Genomic DNA, 21052 nt, shown 5'->3' on the forward strand with positions numbered 1-21052 from the left:
GAATAACAAGAGAAAAAAAAACTGACCAATGGAGGAAAAGGTTGTCATAATTGTGACTTGTCATTTTCAAATAACATTTTTATAATAATTATAATTGAAAATAATAGTAAATATAATTTTATTATGGTTCATTATTTCTTTTAAACAATAATCATATATATTTTAAATCTCTTAAACAATATTATGGGATGTGTTCGCGGGTAGTGTATACAATTTTGTAAATAGTTAAAAGAAAAGCATTAAACAAAAAAAAAAGAGGGAAAGGGGTAGGGGAGGAAAGAGAAGAAAGAGTTGAGAAGAGTGAAAGGGAGAGAGAGAGAGAGAGAAGAAGTGACAAGAGTGGAGTGTGCGTGAGAGAGTGACTGCAAACCGCTCCACCCTTGTTTCTTCTCAGATCTTCCATGGAACAGGTTTGGGGTTAAGCAATGCATCGATTTTCCGTTCTGCGCTTTGCGCTCACAATTTCTGTGTTAATTTCGGTTTTCATTTTGCAGTACGAGAAGGTGGAGAAGATAGGCGAGGGAACATACGGCGTCGTTTACAAGGCTCGGGACCGCGTCACTAATGAGACCATCGCGCTCAAGAAGATTCGCCTGGAGCAGGAGGACGAGGGGGTTCCCAGCACCGCCATTCGTGAGATTTCGCTCCTCAAAGAGATGCAGCATAGGAACATTGTTAGGTATACGCCGTTTCCTTGGCTTTTTTGTTTCAATGCAGTGTCTCCTTATTGATGCTCAAATTGGAGGGCTTATAGTGCCGTTGCCGCGTGCTGTTTGTCGTGATTTTGTCTTTCTGCTTAGCCTTGGAGTTTTTAGCTTCTGAAGTGTAATCAATGAAGGAGGTGCTTTAATGTTGTTGATTGGAGGTGTACTGTGTAGGGTTTGGATTGGTGGAACAATTGATAACCTGTTTTTGATACTTTGGTTCCATTCGGTTGTTGTTTATGTTTGGGCGAACTGGTTTTGTTGTGGTGTTTAGTTTTTACAATCATGTCAGCATTTTATTTTTTACTCATGCTTTTGGCCTTTCTCAATTCCAACAGTGTTTGTACAGCTTTATGTGGCCTGGCAGCTGTGAAAACGTCTATTTTAATGTTGCTTTGATATGTGCTATTCTTAATCTCATTCTTCCTTTTAGTGAATTCGTTATTGAGTTGTGCTTTGTGCTTTGTGGTTGCGTGGATGATAGGTTGCAGGATGTAGTGCACAGTGAGAAGCGATTGTATCTGGTTTTCGAGTATCTGGACTTGGATCTAAAGAAACACATGGATTCATCTCCAGAGTTTGTGAAAGATCCACGGCAAGTAAAAGTGAGTGGCACATGTGGTTTTCTTTTCTCAGATTATATATTTTGGTAACCTGAGTTATAATTGGCAAGCACATATTGTCTTATCCTTCCGTAAATCTAATGGAGACAATATGAGAATTATTGATGATCAATGGCCTTATGTTGGCTACATAATTTGAGCTTGTGAAATCAAATACAGGTATAAACATATTGTGAGTCTCATGGTTTTTGTGACGAGTGGAAGAGTTTCGTAGATTATCTTTCATTACTCGATTGGGACGGTGCTGTTCTTCAAAGCTTCCTATTTCCGAAAATGAATGATCCGTTGATTAAGTTTTTCCTTTAGGATTTTGGTTGGACCCGTCCACAGTTTGCTAACTAGTTGCTCAAAATTTGAATATTTATATTGAGTAGTTGGTTAAAAGGGAGCTTTACTGTGTTGGTTCAGGTTAATTCTGCTTGGAAATTAAGATTCTGCACTGAGATGCAGCTATCATGTATTTTATTGGTTTTGGCTTCCTTATTGTCTCTGACAGCCAGCCTTCTATCCGAGTGTGATTATTTATTCAGTTAAGATGTTATGTATGATGTTCCCATTACCTTACCTTCTCGTTCTTTGTAGGTTAGATTATGGTTAAATGTTCCCAACTTAAATTGATAATGTACAATGTATTTTGTCACGGATTCTATAAGGAGATACTAATTTTGGTGAAAGTACCAATTTGGATTTAGAATTTGAATTCTTTAATGATCCTTTCTGTAGATGTTCCTCTATCAAATTCTCTGTGGCATTGCTTACTGCCATTCGCACAGAGTTCTTCATCGAGACTTGAAACCACAGAATTTGTTGATAGATCGCCGTACAAATTCCTTAAAACTTGCAGATTTTGGATTGGCTAGGGCATTTGGCATTCCTGTCAGGACATTTACTCATGAGGTTTGTGTGCCACCTTATATGTGCTTCTTGTCAGCCATGCAAATAATAAAAAAATTAAATAATGGGTTTTTGCATGAGAAAATGATATGCCCTTATGCTGTGTTCTAAAGTTGCATCGTTTGGAACTCTGAGCGTTGTTGGAAATCTTATTTCCTTGTCATGCTGAAGCTACATGACTTATCTTGAAGATTATATTTGGTAGTTTGATATTTCTGCTCCTGAGCTAAAAAACAATATTTCAGCCTTTGTTGCTGCCCTGGGGGTGATGTTGTTTGTGTGTCCACTATACATTGTGCAAGATCGTTTACAATGGTGGTCAGTAATCCATGTCTTGACCCCATTTACTGGGAATAAGAATGTTGTTGTTTATCTTCCCTTTAATGTATTTGTTAATTGAATGGTTCTGAGACTTTTCTTGAATTTAACCTTGAGATGGTTCTCTACAAATTGAATTTTCCTTATAATTTTTTAAATTTAGCGTTTGGTAAATTGCTTGCCTTTGAAAATGCTGAAAGGTCATTGGTCAATGGCAGCATTTTTGCAATCCTGAAAAGATCATTGGTCAGTTGTCACTTTCAAATAATCCACTAAATTGGTATTCACAGAATGTTTCTTTTCACTATATGTTAATTTGAAATTTTCATATATATATATATATATATATATATATAACAAGTTCCACTGTAATTAGTTATCAAGAATGCTAGTATGATTGCTCTCTGATTTTTGTTTACACTTTGAATATACTGGACACATTTTATAATTACTCATTGAGTGTTTTCTCAATGGGTTGATCAAACTGCTTCAGCTGAAAGGCCTCAGGTCGATTCCAACCAATGGTTGTGTCATGCCTCAACCCTTCCCCTAAACTTTCCTTAATTAAAAACTAATGTGGTTATTTATTTTTTGAGTTAAAAAAAGTAAAATTATTTAATAGAAGATTATGTGTATGTATGAATCAATTTTGTGGAAAGATATTATAGCAGTAGTTCGTTTGATGAACTTTAGAATAAATCATATTTATTCCCATATCTGTATCTATTGTCGTTGGTAATTGTTTGTAGGTGGTGACATTATGGTACAGAGCTCCAGAAATATTGCTCGGGTCTCGTCATTATTCTACCCCAGTTGATGTTTGGTCAGTGGGATGTATATTTGCAGAGATGGTAAACCGACGACCTCTATTCCCTGGGGACTCTGAGATTGATGAATTATTTAAAATATTCAGGTGATTATCTGGCAACCTTAAATTTGTCTCTAGACTTTTTAAACTGGCATATTTTTAAGTATTTATACTGGATTTGATTGGAGAATCTTAATACTCTCTGTTAAATCTATTTGGAGAAGGGGTAAGTTTACGCACTCATACATATGCACACTCGTACGTATTCTTGTTTATAAGTGAAATTTAAATGTTTTTTGATGTGTTGGTGACAGTTTGATTAGTGTCCTTGAATAGTTAGTCTTCAGTTTTGATAGTTATTGAATTATCTAACACATTTATTGTCTGGTATCAGTCTTTCTCTTCTGCCTGTTTGATTCCATTTATCTTTTATTTCTCTGAAGCTCCACCCCCTCCCCAAAATAAACTCGTCATTGAGGAACTTCTTAACAGTGATACATACTAGTTCCGGCCTAGCTATTTCTCTTCTTTGATACCTTGGTTCCTATCAAAACATAATAGATAATGAGCAAATAAAAGAAATATAATAGTTGTAAAAAATTTAAAAAGCTATTTATAGAATAGTATATCAATTTTGTTGTTATTTTAATAATTTTTATATTAAGTAAGCTCTAACAAGAATACAATTCGAGTTTACGAAGTCTTCACTAGTTCACATAAAAACTTGATTTTTACAACCTTGCCTTTGAGACCTTTGACCAGGTTTGAGTCAATGTTTTGGATAGCTGTGCATAGCGATCCACTCGAAAAACGCTGGTATGATAGCTTATAGTGGACAATTTCTATTTCAAAAATTTTATTAGTTCATAAAATATATTATCTGCCCATGAATTCTCAAAAAAAAAAAAATACTCAAATTTAACGACATTCATGACTAGCCATAAAAAGTAACAGGTGTTTAGAAGTAAATGACCAACAAAAGTCGAAAACATTGTAGGTGGGAATTATCACTCATCATGTTCTAAACTCAAGGCATTTTTATCTGTTAAATCTACAGATTTCAATTTTGGGAATCAAAACTCCCTTTGAAAATAGTCCTAATAATGTCTGTTTTCTATGGTATTTTTCGGAATCAACAAAGTGCTTTCTGTGGTGGCCATTACGGTTACTTTTTCAGACGCTATTGGGTCTGTTATGCCTGCAATACCATACCACCCCTGTATCTGGTAGGGTTGTTCCTTGCCGCTACATTGCTATAGTGGCGTTATATCTAGCTATTTAAAACCATGATTTATGTGAATGTGTTAGATAAATTTTTGGGGCATGATTAATATCTTGTTGCTTGTGGCTAAGGGATAACCAGCACAGGATTCTATGACAACATTATTGATTTATTTATACTGAGAAAACGAAACCAATGCAATAAATATAGAAAATTTGATTTCTTCTAATAATAAACATAATAGTAAGTAAATAAATAATTAATGTTACTAATAATACAAATATGTCTTGGTAGCTGTAATTATATAGATATGATCTTGATATCTGTAATTATAAAAAGATATGATCTTGACATCTATAATTATAAAGATATAATCATATTGACAACATATAAGAACTTTTACTAATATATTTGCCTGGTCTCCTTTTGGCTGCGGGTAGTTTACAGTTTCTCTACATTTCCATGACATTCTTTTGCAGCTTGCTTGTATTGCAATGTTAGGTTTGAATTATCAGCAACATGTGATGGAGGGATAAAGGATAGTATGGTAGTATGGTGCCTTGTATTTGACCGATAATAATAAAATGTTAATTCCTATTCTGCATTATGTTCTTGTTAATGCTTTCTTTAAACTTTTTATTCATTGATTTTTTTTTTTTTTAATTAAAGGCAAAGCTGGCGAAGTATTTAGAGTAGATAAACGTGAAAATACTGTTATCTGAGTTATATTATGAAGTAACACGTTGGTTTGCTATACTGACATTAGGGGTCATAAACCACGCAAATATATGATGTTACTGCTGCAAATGCTTGGGTCTATCATACCAAACATAAGGCACCTAGGATAGACCAATTGGTGAAAAGAGTGGGAAAAAACTTGGCAAAGTTGATGTTGAATTGTAGCAAGGATCTGAGGTTAATCTGGGAAGACTCAATTCTGCATATTCAGTAATTATAATTAAGTTATCCTTAAGATAAAATGGTAACTTCGGTATAGGTGAGTAACAGACCTTAAGGGTTTGTTTGGTTTAAGGAAACATGTACAGTTGTCATTTTCTGTTTTACAACTAAATACTAAACCATCATTTTGTTTTTCAGTTGTTTGTTTTCAATGTTTGTACAAGAAACAGTGGAAAACAAAATTGATAGTTTTCCTTATATGGAAGCATTTTGTTTCAAATATTATGGATGACCAACTTTTCTTAATTTCTTTTTGAAAAAGAAGTTAAATAAAAGCAATTTTTTATTAGTGACTATGATTATATTACTTTTGCATAATCTCAGTATATTCAAATTCTTCTTTTGGTAAGGTAATGGAGATGGAGAAAAAGAGAGACCTTTCCTGTTTTTGGTTTTGGTTCCTGCAGTTGAGGGAAGTGTTTGAGGAAATATTAGAAATTTGAGATACCCGTATAAAGTCTCATCTTTATTTAGTCTTTATCCTAAAAGGATAACAAGGACTGTTTGCCATTTGAATTTGAAACCTTAACGGTACGAGCATAACTATCATAACCTGTTAAAAAATGGAAAACATAGTCAAATAAATATTATATATATATATATATATATATATATATAATATATATATATATATATGTGTGTGTGTGTGTGTGTGTGTGTGTGTGTGTGTGTGTGTGTGTGTGTGTGTGTGTGTGTGTGTGTGTGTGTGTGTGTGTGTGTGTTTGTATGTGTACTAATTTGTATTTACTTATTGTTCCTTATATGAAGAATATTGGGTACACCAAATGAAGAAACATGGCCTGGAGTTACTGCATTACCGGATTTTAAATCAACATTTCCCAAATGGCCACCTAAGGTAATTATGATTCTCTTTAACCTGATGAATTGCTTTGTTCTTCATCCAGTAAGAATTTAACCTTATATTTTACTTTGCAGGATTTAGCAACTATGGTTCCAAATCTTGATGCAGCCGGTCTTAATCTTCTTTCTGTAAGTACAAGATGTGATACAGTATTCTTTTTCCATGGCGTTATTGAAAATAGTGCAAATAAGTATATATAGTTCAACTGCCACCAGCCTCAGTTTCTGAGGCTGGGTTGTGGCGATGTTATCCAGAGGTTCAATTCTCTACTAGATTTATTCATCTTGCACTCCTTCACCCAAGTACTTATTCCTCTAATACATCCATAAAAAGGGTAATCTACTCTGTATAAATGGGCCTGAAAAATAATTTTATGTGCTTTTCCTTAGTAATTATGGGACTACTTGCGATTCTGTTGAAAAAACCAAGATGAGAAATTGATTCAGAAGAACTTATACACAACCAAGTATTCGATAGTAGTCACCTGCACCCTCACTAGGTTACATTAACATAGCCAATACTTAGCAAAGTGATAACTGATTGTATGTAGCTTAGAATCAAGGTATTTGGTAAGTTCTAATGTATATTTTGCGATTTCGGTTTATTATATTTCCTAATTGTTACTATCTAATAAGACCCTTAAGTGTTTTCAGTAGTTCCATTGGGAAAATCCCATTACTAACTGGTGCAAATGGCGACACTTTCGGCCATTAGATTTTTTATTGTTTTGTCATCAACGGGAATTTTTATCCAAAATTTAATAATGGCTACATTCATCCTTATTCTTCTTTTTCTCTTGATCTATCGGTTCTAATAAGTAATTCATTTTAATGGTTTATATTAGATCGATAGAAAATGAAGGGTAAGGATGAGGAATATCTTTCTTTTGAGTAAGTTGATACCTCTTATAATTTTCATTTTCTTACAAAACACATTACTGTTGAAAACTCTTCAATACTTGTTTCCCAGCATTCCCTTCGGTAATATTTAACAATAGTAATTGAATCGAAAGCAGAGGAAGAAGAGAGAGATTTATCCTTGTTTTTGTCGTTAATCTTAAAGGGAGATGCTTGTAATGACCGTTGAGTCTCTTGTTTGCCTTTTGAACATATGGTGAGATTATTATTATTATTATACATAAGAAACGCATTCCAGTACTTGATTTATCATGTAATAATGGAATGAAAGATTTCATGACGTTTGTCATTATTCCTCAATCCTCCATAATAATCCATTCTCGCATTTCGATTAGTTCTCTTGATTTCATAGTATCATCCTTTTTGGCCCCATGGTATTTCTAATATTTGGTTTCCTATGACGCTTTATCGTATGTACCATCGTCAATTGTATTCTCTGATAAAATGTCTATTGCATTCCAGAGTATGCTATGCCTGGATCCCAGCAAAAGAATTACCGCCAGGATCGCTGTGGAGCATGAATACTTCAAAGACATTAAATTTGTACCCTGATTCCATATCTTCATGGAAAACGTGTTTATAGTAATATTTGTGCAGAATTTATGGGTTTTGACTCTGCGAGAAATGCGTGTTGTCTTTTGCTATTTTCTTCAGGACTTGGGAGTTGGGACTGGGTCATATTTCCATTTTTTGTCCTACAGAATATTTCAGAATCAACTTGAGTGTGATCATATTGCATTTTACTTTTCCTTTTGTCCAGTCAATGCAATGCAGCATTTAAGTTTTCAGTTTGTCTGATATGTGTGATGCTGCTTCTTGATACAGAAGAAGCGCGTATCTACATTCTTTCAAGATGCGTTGATTGATAAAATTAGTTTCATTTGTGTTTTTCCAACCCATTAGCTTATTTGCCCCCGTCAATGTTGCTGGAATAATATTGTTATGCCCTGTTTAGACATTATCTAAAAGTTGAACAGGGAAAATCCATGACATTGCTTTCAAAGATCAAGTTTCCTAAACGTAATTATTTAGTATCAACATCTAGATCTAGTAATTGAGTTTTTATGCGTTCTAATGAATAGGCTCTTGCAACCATATAAATTAATGAATTGAATCCATTTAAAGTAATACACCTCTTTTGATGTCAATACTACTAAACCTTATTTCATTTTGCTTATAGTAAGGCCAACATAAGGATTATATTAAATTGCGGAAAAAAGATTTGAGTTTAAATAGCAACTTGACAATAAAAAACTATGAAGTTCTCGACCCGACCTTCTTAATGTAGTTAGGAATTAAGTCATTTTATTTAGATTAGCTCTAGTGCACTGAAATCTAACCATATAACATTGATTTTTAAGTTATATTGTATTTCTACAAATTTTGCTTCAACTAGTTTTATAATTTTTTTATATGTACTTTAGCTTTTAGTTATGGAAAACTAACTTATTTATTATAACTAAATGCTAACTTAATACGGATAAAAATGTTTTTTTGTAAATATAAAAATAATAGTTTAACAAGAATAAAACAATTTATTAATAAAAAAAATATAATGATGAATCAAATATATGCTGCAGAAATATTTTTTTTCTTGCACTCACTTAATTGAGGTGGAATTTTAATTATAATTTATGATTTACTGTGATGTAATAACTGCAATATTATAAATTTAAAGCATTTATTATGAAAACAAATTTATATATCTTTTCAATTAAATCCACACTTCAATTAGTGACAGCGAATGTGATGGCAAGAAAAATAATAGCATTTACATATCATAACTATTGTGATACTTACTTAATTTGAAAAACACTGTAGTATCTGTAAGAGGCTTCATAGATTCACAGAATCCACCTACAACGGTTTTCATTCCAGTGAAGGACAACGCGCGACTTTTGATGTAAATGTGGTTGAATTCAATATATATAACGAGGATTGAAAAGATGTCACGAAATGGCTACACAATGTGACCAAATATATGGTGGGTCACACTCTCCTCTTTCAATCAACTCAACTAGAACTGGAATTGGTGGATAACATCATGCTATATTTTCATGCCTTCCCATATTCTTTATTCTACCAAAAACACCATTCGTAAACAAGAGTTTCTGATTCAAGAATTTGGAGAACCTGCAATTTCAAAGTGACACCCTATGCTCTGAGTTTTATGTTCTGTGGAAATGTTTTCATCTTTCTGTCTTCTCTGGTTTCTGATATTCATCTATATGTTGTAGGATTTTTCACATGTTCATACTGGTGCACTATACCTATAAAAGTGATCACAAATTTTAACTTGAGTCTTTTCTGCAAACTATTTCCGCTTCACCGAAATTTAAAAAGTTTGAAGACTCCATACTCTGTCACTATAAGAATCTTCTGTCTCTTTCTGTTGTATTTTTCTATAACAGTTTTTTGCAGTTAAGTAATATATGAAAAGCTTTATAGGTAAATACATATTCCACTGTGATGCACAGAATCAGGTATGAGCAATGCTATCTAATATGAAACCGGCACACATAGTTGTCTAAGCATTTTCACATACTGCAGCAAAATATGATGTTACATATTATATACAGTTACTTATATATATATATATATATATATATATATATATATATATATATATATATATATATATATATTCAAAAAAGAAGGAAAAAAGACCTTATACTTCAAATGATTGAGAAAATGTGAAGAATTCTATATCATTTACTTCAGTGTTTACAACTATAATACAAAAAGGAAAGAAAGAGAAAGAAGGGAAAGTAGTGTTTATTTAAATGATTGGAAATAGAGTGAATACAAAGTGCAAATAAATGGAGAGATTTAAATCAAATTGTTTCGGTTGAAAGAGGAGTTATAACTATAAAATAAATGAATTGCATTGTTACTTTTTTTTTTTATCTTTACAAACTTAAATTAAATCATTTTAATCAAATTGCTTGCCAGTTTTTTTTTTTCACAACTTAACGAATTCATTTACCTTTTAACCCTTTATTTAAATATTCAACTTTTATAAAAAGATAGTTTTGTTTAACACAATACTCTTAAGATGAAACACTATTTAACTTGTTAAGTCTTTTTCTGCCACTTCTTCTATATTAATAATATTGAATAAACAAGATAGTAATCATATTAATTTCACCTTACTTAATTTTATTAACTTACAATTTTTAGCAAGTTTAGAAATCGTGAATTTGACTCATCTCAAAATAAATGAGTAAGTTCATCGTACAAACTTAAAAGATAACAATTGAAAATATTAAAATAATTAGTCATTTAAATCTTAAATCTAAAACAAATATCATCGCAACATGTGATTCAAGACAAGTTGCCAAATAGTTAAAAATGAGAAATAATATTTATAATATTACGTTTTAAATATTTTATATATTTTTATGAATAAATCTTTCAATCCACTAGCTATCTATTTAAATTGGGATTAGTCAAGCTTTATGAACTACTCTTTAAATGTAATTTAGATATGTTAATTTTTACTACTTTATTTTAAGTAGATTCTAGGGACTGGCTTTTATTTTGACAAGTCTATTATACCTAGTAATTTATCACGCACGCCATCAAAATAATTTATTAGATATTACCACCTTTTTTCATTATTTTGGTTACGTAGCTCTTATAATGTGCTACATTAGGTATTTCTTTGATGGTTAGCAAACATATTATCTTGAACAAGTTAAATAATAAAATACAATCTTAAATATTTTTAAAAATTTGTTAGAAGTGAGTTTTAAGTTTAATTTAACCCCACAAAACCAGCTTATAAGGTAAAGATTGCACCCATTTATATATATTGTGAATTGACCTTATTAATGTGAGACTTCTAATAAAATTCAAATACCATTTTAAATTTGTGGATTGAAATAATAATTTACTGATTTTTAATATAACCTTACATGAATATAGTAAAGTGTCTATTTTTGGCACATAAAAATGAAAAATATAACCTTATACGGTCCAAAACCTTTCTCGCCTAACTTTTATTTTAAATTTTCACCTGTTTATTAGATTCTTTTTTTTTCCTCCACGTTTACAAAATTTATTATCACTATTATTTCTTCTAATTCTTTTTTATTTCATTCAAGAAATTGAAACTTCAAACCTTATTTGAAAAAATGTAAACCTAATTGCACTAACTCCATCCACGATAAAAACATGTTACAGCTATAGTTAGTACACATAAGGTGATTTAAAAAGTTTAATGAAAAAATGATTACTATGATGGTTGTAAATTAAAAGTTATTACACTTTAATTAGCAAAATCTTACACGTGATTAACGGTCGACGTCAAATCGACGCAGCAAGCATGGGTACTCAAAACAAATAAAGTGGATTTGATTTGAAACTAACATCAAAACAACTGTTATTCACCACATGAATGCATACTTTTAACACTTCTTCATATTTACATTAATACAATGCTCAAAAAATCTAAGTATTTTTAGTATTATCAAATTAAGGAGATGACACATTTATTCGTCTTACATATTTAACATTAATTAAAAATAAAGTAAAATTATAATGTTAAATATGCCAAATCTTATCTTATTAAACCAATTTTGTTAATTTAAACGTAAAGTGAACATCTTAATTTTAATATGAAATTAGAGTTTTATTTTAATAAAGATTTGATTCTTTTACTTTTCTTTATCAGCGAACATATAAATTTAAACTCAAGACTTGTAAAATAAAGTTTGTATTCACTTATATACCGTAAATCTGTTTTATTTTTAATTGATATGATATTTCTTTTACTTATATTTTGGAAATCTTCTTTTTAAAAGATCCATTTTGAGGTTGAGTGATGCAAATGGGGTGAATGATAATTTTAGGGTTGATAAATATTGAAAAAGAATTAGGTGAGGCATCAAAAGACTAAAGATGTTTTAAGAAAAAAGAGCAGAGAATGATTAAGGTTTGTAAGTGTGTTATGGATTGATGATGAGTTTGGTTTGGTTTTTGAAAATGATGAACTACAGTTAGTCCCACAACCTAAGTTGCATCCTTATTCCTTGAAATCCATAATGAAAGACTCTTACCCATCAATCAACACTGTTTTTTTCTCTACTCATTGAAGTGACTTCATTTGTTGTAGAGCAAAAGAATGGATTTCACTAAAGTTTTTGGATTTGACAAGACTAAAGCCAATAACTTAGCTTCGGACAAATTAAAAGTTGTCTCCATTATCATTCAAGACAAACCCTCCACTACACCTCCACACATATCTTTTGCTAATTATAACATGCATTTAAGTATCAACATTAACATGCACATCACCTCTTTATTCAACTATCTCTACGTCTACATTTTGCTTCAACAGTCTTTTTTCTCAAATATCAAATCATGCCCAAGATTCAATTTCAATGCATAAACCTCACCTCTCATCTATTGCTCATATGTTTTTAACCTTTACACTCAACTTTTCAGATCATTCACTATAGTTATACTTCTCTTTTTCTCTCTAGGTTTGAATTAAGACATCAGTTAAAATTCAAGTTCGAGAATAAGTATTATATCGATAAAAATGAGAAAGTTGAATGATACATAACTATGAAAACCTATAAATTCATTGTTTTTATGATTTAGGTCACCGACGGTGTCAATTTCTTATATAAATTAGTTTTCGGTCTAATTAATACCGTATCTCTCTGATACCTTCTTCCCTCTATAAACTCACCACTTTTATCATCACATCATGTATTTTGGACCATATTTCCATACCTGCAAAGATTACGAGACTCTAACCCCTCACCTATGTATGTTATGATAAAATCCTCATAAGAATAAAATCTTGCTACTTTACCTCTTTTTTAAATCACATCAAGCTGCAACTTTTTCTATTTGTATGAGATACTATTTTCCTATTTTCCGGCGGCATATGACTATATAGAGACACATTATATCCTTGTAGAACTGAGTGTGAAACTCCTTTGCTATTTTGAGGATTTGGCACGTTTGAGTAGGTATTAATCACCGTTCGTAACCACTGAGAAAGAAGGACAAGAAGATAGGAATATATAAGAGCATAGAATAATTTCAGATCTAATAAATAACGCACCAAAGTTCCAACTAAGAACACATATAAATGGATTACTTCCTGAGCTACCACTTTCCTTTATAAACAGAGTTTCACCCACTTGCATATGCATTTCTACGTACTATTCATATTACACTTTCTAAACCAAATATTAACTATCAATGTGCCCTTCTACAGGACCTTCCTCTCCCTCCACTGTCACAAATTACTTTTAATCATTGCAAAACCCACTCACAATATATTATCCAACAATCAAATTCTTACTTCACATTGTTAACCTCCTTCACCACAAAACATACTATATTTTAAAATGTTTAAATATTTTTTATTAAATAATATATTTATAAATATGTAAATTATGTAAAATTTAAAATACATAATCACTGGTATAATATCATGAAATTCAACTGTTAGAATAATTAAATTTGCATTTTATAAAAAAATATTCTAGGTATAAATATTAAGTAAAAGCAAGTTTAGGTCACAGTTTCCGAGAGTAAACGAAACAGTTTCAGTTAATATTAATAAGAAAAGGAACCCTGACAGCATAAAATCAAGTCCTTATGATATGGAGCAGGGAAGATATCCGTTAAAATGGATTACAAAATCTTATAATTTTAGAAGTATGTGCAAAACTTACTTCTATCAGAACAATGTACCATGATATCTGCTATCAATATTTGCATATTCATGTTCCAGATTCCGATTGCTTGTTTTTCTTTTCTCACCTCCAAAAGGTTTTAGAAACCTACAATGTTTTACTAATATCGTATCAGAAAGAAAAAAAATATACTAGGTATTTCTTTATGTATACCATAGATAGTGTGAATTTTCTTTGACTTTTCTGTTTCATCTTCTTTTGAGTTTGCTTCGGTTAAATTAATTCATCTACTATGCTGTATATGCATACTCTTTTGTATGCCATTACACACAACCTCAGCAGTAGAAACTAGCATTGTAATAATTATTTAGCCAGAAAAGAAAACATGAAAAAAGGTGGAAGAGCAGGTACAGTTTATGAACATATATACACTGTAGGGTTTTCGTATAAGTTTTGGATTTCGGTGTAGAGTGTATAGTCAGGCAAAATAATCCCTTCAAGTTCAAATATATACCCAAAATAAACATGCATAGAAGCATGAAATAGAACATGTAGGTTTTAACCTAGTTGTTACAAAATCTGATATTTATTATACACTACGTGATCTCTAACATCATGTTTCACATATATATATATTGTGTTTTCCAAACTTATTATTATATTTAAACGAATGGAGGATTGTACATATAATTATAAATATCGATGCTCGAATAGGCGAGCATGCACATGCGAAATGATTAAATGCCAACCTCGTTTTGCTGGATTTTATTATGAAAACAGAAAACTATACCAATGGTAACAGATAAGAGCCAGTATATAAAATGACAAATTTTGAATGATAGAACAATAGAATCAAAGTGTAATTAATAACTAGTGTAAGAAACATATAAAGTAATCTCATCTCATTCAAAACAATGAACATGAGTTGGTGGATAATAAAAAACAGAAAGCCGAGGAACCAAAGCATGCATATTTCCCTCTCACGTCACACATCCTAGAAATGACTGATATGAAAAGTCAAGCTCTATATTATATAGTATTATATAATATAATATAACTTAACTTTAACCCTCTCTCTCTATATATTTTATATATTGTTTTGTCTTGTTTCATAAATTTCATCTGAGCAAGCAAATCTGTGATCTCTCTCTTTTCTTTTTTTCACTTTGTATGGAAAAGGCCACATGACAAAGGGTGTGGTGTGGCTTTTAAATAATTTTTCCCACTTGAAAAGATGAAAGGGCTAGTCCCATCCCATTATCATCATCAATCTACTCACTGAGCTTTCGAGTCATGTCTATAGTGAATGTACTTGTTTTAACTGTTGCAACCTTCTGTTCCTCAGCTTTCTGTCCCATCCACCAATATTCCAAAAGGAATGTGGGACTCCTTCAGTTTGCTTCCAATCAACCAGCACTCTCTTTTTTTTCACTCTACTAATTTTATCTCCCTGACTGTTCTGGTAAATAACAAGAAAAAGGAAAAGGTAGTAAGCAGAAAAAGTGGAGATCTCTCTCACACCCTCTCCCCCACATCACACATTTCAAACCAAATAACAAACACCATAACATGACCTTCTTAATCATATTAAGCTCTTCTTTCTCAGAGGAGCTCTTGTCATAACCTTCTCTTTGCATTAGGCTCTTCAAATGAACTGCTGTTTGTGCTGGTGTTGTTGTCTCCTGACCAGTCAAACAGATGGAATGGATCCAAGGCCTTGGATTCTTCCCTTTGATCATCATCACCTGCACCAAAACCTTGGCTAAACAGAATATCCAGTGGGTCAGCTTCTATTTCTCCCAACTCAGCAAAGAAGTCCTCAGATTGATTATTACTCTGATCCATCAAGCAAGGCTTGTAAGGGAGTCCATCACTGAACTCTCCCTCATCCATCTCAAACTGCTTCTCTATGTCCTCCATGTTCTCTTCCTTCACACATGCACTGTTCGCTGATGAGTTCCCACCAACAACCGGTGAGGCATTGCCCTCACTGTTGTTACTCTCCTGCTGCTGCTGCTGCTGCTGCTCATCCTTTGCTTTTGATGTTGTGCTCTTTTGGGGGTTTGACCCTTCTGAGCTCTTTGAATTTCCAGCATTGTTCTTCGATGGCTGTGACCTGGTCGAACCAGCCAGAGCATTTCTTTGAGTTGGCCATGGATGGTTGTGCTCTGATGTGTATGTAATAACCAACATGTTTGGGTCTGTTCTGCTCCGCTCAACTTGCTTCCTCGCAGAACAACCCTTTGAGCTGCTGCATCTGTAGTAACCCCTGATAGATATAACCAACCACAAGAGAATGAAAATGAGAGAGAAAACCAAACCAAACCAAACCAAACCAAACCATGATCTATGATAACATCACGTTGATGCAAAAACCTGTTCATTAACAATCTCTTATATATTCGTTTCTCCAAACTCATTCAATTGACCTAAAAGGCGGTTGTATGAAAATCCTCGTTAGATTTCCAAGGGTACCGTCACTGCTCTCCAATGAATTCGGTTCAACTTAATTATTTAAGAGAACTTAAAGAAAACGACGAATCTTTAACCAGACGTGTGCTCGTAGTGATTTTTCTCCAATAAAAAATTGGGTAAAGAAAACTTTCTGAACGGGAAAGCCTCTAGCCTAGTTGTTTTTTAAACCTCTCGAAGTGTGACAGGTCCATATTCAATGGTCAAGATTCAAAAAAATAAACATCGAAGAAATTAACACGATACATGTATAGTAAGCTACAAAAAAAATGAGTCTATGGGGGAGAGAAGTTGTGATCTATATTTTGTGCAGTGTGGCCAATATATACCCACAGTGATATTATTCCTAAAATATCCACGCTTACAGAGAATAACATATCAATCGTATACCTAAGGCTAAACTATGAGGCTAACCTGGGATAAGGTGAACCTTTGATGGGTTTCTGACCATATTTTCTCCAAGCCCACAAATCTGACGGAACAACCTCTCCAGTTTGTCTGCTGTTTGCAGCTGCTGGTGCAGGAATACAAACCACCTTTTTGGCCTGGTTCTTTCTGCAGCAATTACAACAATAACACATCAATAAACTGCTTATTATTCACTATTAACTCTGACCAAACAAGCATGATATGAGCAAGAAATAAGAATACAACAAAGAGAAATAGAATATTCGAGAACAACCATGAGATCAGGCCGTTTTAATTCGGCTTCCAACGAAGGAATACGGTTCTGTGTGATGATAATGAGGATAAAAGGAATAGGAATTTTCAGGTGGTTTAAGATAAGTTGGGTGAAAGCTAAGTGTGTGACTGTTATTGTGTGCGTGACACGCCGAGCTAACTCTACTTTTTCAGGTGGATTAAAGCCTACGAAAAGCCTGAATGAATAAACCATGTTTAGTTAGTCTCATGACAATGAAACTACTATTTCTCATTCTGAGCAGCTACCTAGCTTAACTGGGCCAGTCAACGGAACCGATTTGGAAAGCACAAGAAAAGGAACACCAGTACCTAACTCATGCCAAACCCTACTTTCTCTCTACAGTGCAAACTTCACCATAGCCACTTTCATAAAATTTCACCCCACCGCACCTTAAAAAAATCAAAAGTATGTGATTCATAATTTATGATGCCCCCATGAAATTAATACACACGAGATATTAATTAACTAAGCAATATCTTATTATTCTGACCTTCGTTTAAGACCCGGATTCCGTGGAGATGAGATCTGCACTCCTGTGGTGTCCACAAGGCAATCCTTGGAGGAGTTTGCATTAACCATGTTGGGTGAAACAACAGCAGGAGGTTTAATTGCCCTTGGAGAAGGTGCCACGGCCGCGGTGGAATCATAGGGTGAGACCGGTAACTTTGCATTGGGAGAGATCTGAATCATGTTGGAGAATATGTTTTTACAAGGTCTTCTCATGTCATGCTCCTCAAGAATCTTGTGTGCAGCAAAAACACTGGTACTAGCATTAGGATTAGGATTAGGATTAGGATTAGTACTGACAGCAGAAGCACCAAAACTTGCAGCTGCATCTTCCAAGCCCCCGGTGAAGTAGGCAGAAGCGGAAGGCATGTCAAGCTCCTGAAGGAAGGGATCTCTCATGGTGGAGAAGGGATCACCGAAGTTGGTGAGTCCTCTGGGGTCTTGAAGCACAGAAGAGAAGGTGATGGGATCAGAAGAAGAAGAAGAAGAAGAAAAGTGTTGGTGCCAGTGATCATTACGAGAGAGGGTGTGAGTAATAGTATGGTGATGAGATGTGGTAGGTAATTCAGCAGAAGATGAAGTGCCTGTGCTGCAGCTGCTACTGCTGCTACCACCATATGCTCCACCACTGGCTCGGAGTATGTCAGTTAAATCACCTTGGTAATTGTCCATGATTATTGGCCCAAAGATGCAGCTGCACATGCTTTTTTTCTCTTGCTATTAGTGGAACAAGAGCTTGTTGTTGAAGTATAAGGAGGGAGAAGGTTGTGTCTGTGACATGTTTTGGAGCATAAATGATGGAGATATGTTGGTGGCTGAGAGAATAAGAAAGAGAGAAAAAGAGATGAAATTGTAGGAATTTTGTTTGGTGTGTGAGGAGGATTAAGAAGGGGTTGTGAGAAGAAAGGCTTTCTCCTGGGAAGATGGGTTTTTGGCTGTTAAGAAGCAAGAAAAAGCAAATTAAGGAACAGGTTTTTGGAGGTTGAAACTGATTGTTCCTCTCAATAACAAACAAAAGAGAATGGGTTTATAGAGAGAGAGACAGAGACGCTGACTTTTCACACAAAACAGCTCCATTCCATACGCAACATCAGAGGAGAGAGAAGGAATTTTAAATCACAAAAACTGCTTCGACTAATAAAATACCACAACTCTTCAGCTGGAACATTTATCAAACACCATGTAAGGCTCAATTTTTTCCCACTCTTTTCTTAATAACTTATAAATATTCTCCCTTCTGTCCTTCCTCCTAAAAAATAATAATAACTAAAACCCTCTCATTTCTATTCCATCAAATACAACATTTTTTTATTTAACTTTTAGATTCAAATCCCACTCTAACAAATATAAAAAAGAAAACATGTTTTAGATAGTTGTATTTTTTTTTAACTAAAAAGTACATATAAATCATCAACAACTGGTCAATATAAGAAATTATTTAAAATATTTGTATTGTAATAATACAAAGTCTGAAAACCTGTTAGATGTTACAATTATGATAGAATTAGAGCGAAATAAATAACGAAAAAAAAAATTGGAGAATGGGGTGTTCTAAGGAAAAGAAAACAATTGAGAAGAAACAAAAGATGCGGCAAGTAGCCGCATTTCGCGGAGAAACGTTTCGAGGCATTCAATAATCTGAGTCTCCCGTTTCTTTCCGTAAGGAAAGAATGTTTTAGCGTGGCACCTATCTATGTGTCTCCTCTTCCTTCCTCACATCTTCAAATATTTTTATTTTTTTTTACTGTTATTTTAATATTTATTATTTTATTCTTTAATTTTTTTTTCTTTTATAATACAAAAGTTAATATTTTTATGACCAAGATATTTCTAAAAGTAAGTTGTCAATGGTGTAAAAAAATATTTTTTTTTCTCTTTTTAAATAAAACTCATCTTCAACAAAACCACCATGTCACACCATTTTCTTTTTCACTCTATCTATTTTAGGAAATACACTTTTGTTTTAAATAAATATTCTTTAAATTTTGCATCCAAACATCCAATGTATAAAACTATTAATGGGAATGTTTATGCGCCTTGGAATTTTGCAACTTTGAATCTCCAAAACACAATCATCAATGTTTGAGTGAAGCAACTGAAGAGTGAAGAAGTGCTTTATTAGAAGGTTTTACGAACCCATATGATCGTGTTTAATTTGGTATTACCAAATTTAGTTAAACATGTGATCACATATGGTCCATCACGTACCGTTCGATGGGAATAAGAAAATTAATTTTGTGTCCTTGGCATTGGACTACATTAATTAAAATTATGCATGTGGTACATTTAAAAACAATAAAGATAATAAACTAGAGAATGATATATTGATTTTGACGAAAATATATGAAAATTTGTGGCCCTATATCAGAAAAGGATTAGATGTTTGATAATACGTGTCTTACGTTAGGTATAAAGTCTGTGAACTCTGAAAAGACGTATGAAAAGTGTCATTTTTTCATGAAAAATTTGTCATCAATATTAATTGCATTGTACATTTATTTTTATGCTTCGCAATTATAGCATAAAAAATCTACTTAGTCGTCCAATCATACTCCATTAAAAATTATTTAAATTGAAGCTTTAGTGGCATATTCTTAAAATTGAAGGTATAAATATTTTGATGGAGGATATTCTCCGATAAGTTATTAATGAAGATCAAATTAACATTAGAGAGGGTTCAATTATAATATAATATGTGTGAGGGTTCAATTATAATATAATATGTGTGAGTTGTGTCTAGAACCTTAGTACAAGACGATGAATAATTTTCAATAATCTCAATAGTGGACAAAATAAGATTTGGTAAAGAATGTGATTCGTAATTATAGTGAAATTTTGGAAACATAGAAAAGTAGATTCTATTGAGATTTTTTGTCTTGTCCAGGTAACAATTTGGATATTTGATATACTAATTGCTGATTGTCTAAGTGTGACATTAGTACTTTCCTCTCGAGCTAATTACTAAGTATCCTTTTTTCGTATTGTCTAATTATTAAGAAGACTTTCGATACAGGGCTTCGTCTAAGTCGGTCACTACACAAACCAAACTCTGATACCATTGTTGGATCTTTTGAGAGAGGATCACCGATGAGATTTAACACCAATGAGATATGAGCTCAATCCACACATAAGGAATTGACATCACTCTTAATCCAAAACTTTAAGGCTATGAGTTTATGAGTCTTCATCCTTGTATGATGCTCAACTTTTTTATTTCTACTCAATGTGCGACTTAGACTCACACTTAAATTCCTAACGAGTACTCCTTGAATGATCTCCTTAATTATGTTTATTGTTTTTTGATAAAAAAAAAATCTTAATCACTTATATCTCTTACTTTCGTTTTGTTTCGCATGGTAAATACATTAAGTTATGTAATTAATTATACGTTATTGTATACATG

General features: G+C 32.7%; 2 protein-coding genes across 2 annotated transcripts; one reads left to right on the forward strand and one right to left on the reverse strand.

The window, feature by feature from the left end:
- The first annotated feature begins 268 nt into the window (after window positions 1-268).
- On the forward strand, window positions 269-8203 carry CDC2 (cell division control protein 2 homolog). The gene is given in 8 exon segments (NM_001376096.1): window positions 269-410; window positions 495-679; window positions 1189-1309; window positions 2051-2224; window positions 3289-3452; window positions 6298-6385; window positions 6466-6519; window positions 7771-8203. Coding segments are annotated over 8 exon segments (885 nt in total). The 5' UTR covers window positions 269-401; the 3' UTR covers window positions 7861-8203.
- Window positions 8204-14763: 6560 nt separating this feature from the next.
- On the reverse strand, window positions 14764-18701 carry WRKY14 (WRKY DNA-binding protein 14). Its single transcript, XM_028074651.2, has 3 exons — window positions 17633-18701; window positions 16854-16994; window positions 14764-16236 (listed from the first exon to the last, which is right to left on the reverse strand). Exons 1-3 carry the CDS (start codon window positions 18349-18351, stop codon window positions 15585-15587), a joined length of 1512 nt encoding a protein of 503 aa, XP_027930452.2. The 5' UTR covers window positions 18352-18701; the 3' UTR covers window positions 14764-15584.
- Between the last annotated feature and the right edge of the window lie 2351 nt (window positions 18702-21052).

Source organism: Vigna unguiculata, chromosome 6, assembly GCF_037176805.1.
Source record: "Vigna unguiculata cultivar grain cowpea cultivar isolate G323 ecotype 2 chromosome 6, ASM3717680v1, whole genome shotgun sequence".
Taxonomy (NCBI): Eukaryota; Viridiplantae; Streptophyta; class Magnoliopsida; order Fabales; family Fabaceae; genus Vigna; species Vigna unguiculata.

Excerpts from the sequence above, each read along its gene's own strand:
- WRKY14 (XM_028074651.2), bottom strand. The coding sequence starts at position 18,351 with ATGTGCAGCTGCATCTTTGGGCCAATAATCATGGACAATTACCAAGGT. Across the intron at positions 16,995-17,632 it reads AATCCGGGTCTTAAACGAAG|AAAGAACCAGGCCAAAAAGG; the intron begins GTCAGAATAATA and ends TAATTGCTGCAG. Across the intron at positions 16,237-16,853 it reads AAAGGTTCACCTTATCCCAG|GGGTTACTACAGATGCAGCA; the intron begins GTTAGCCTCATA and ends TATATCTATCAG.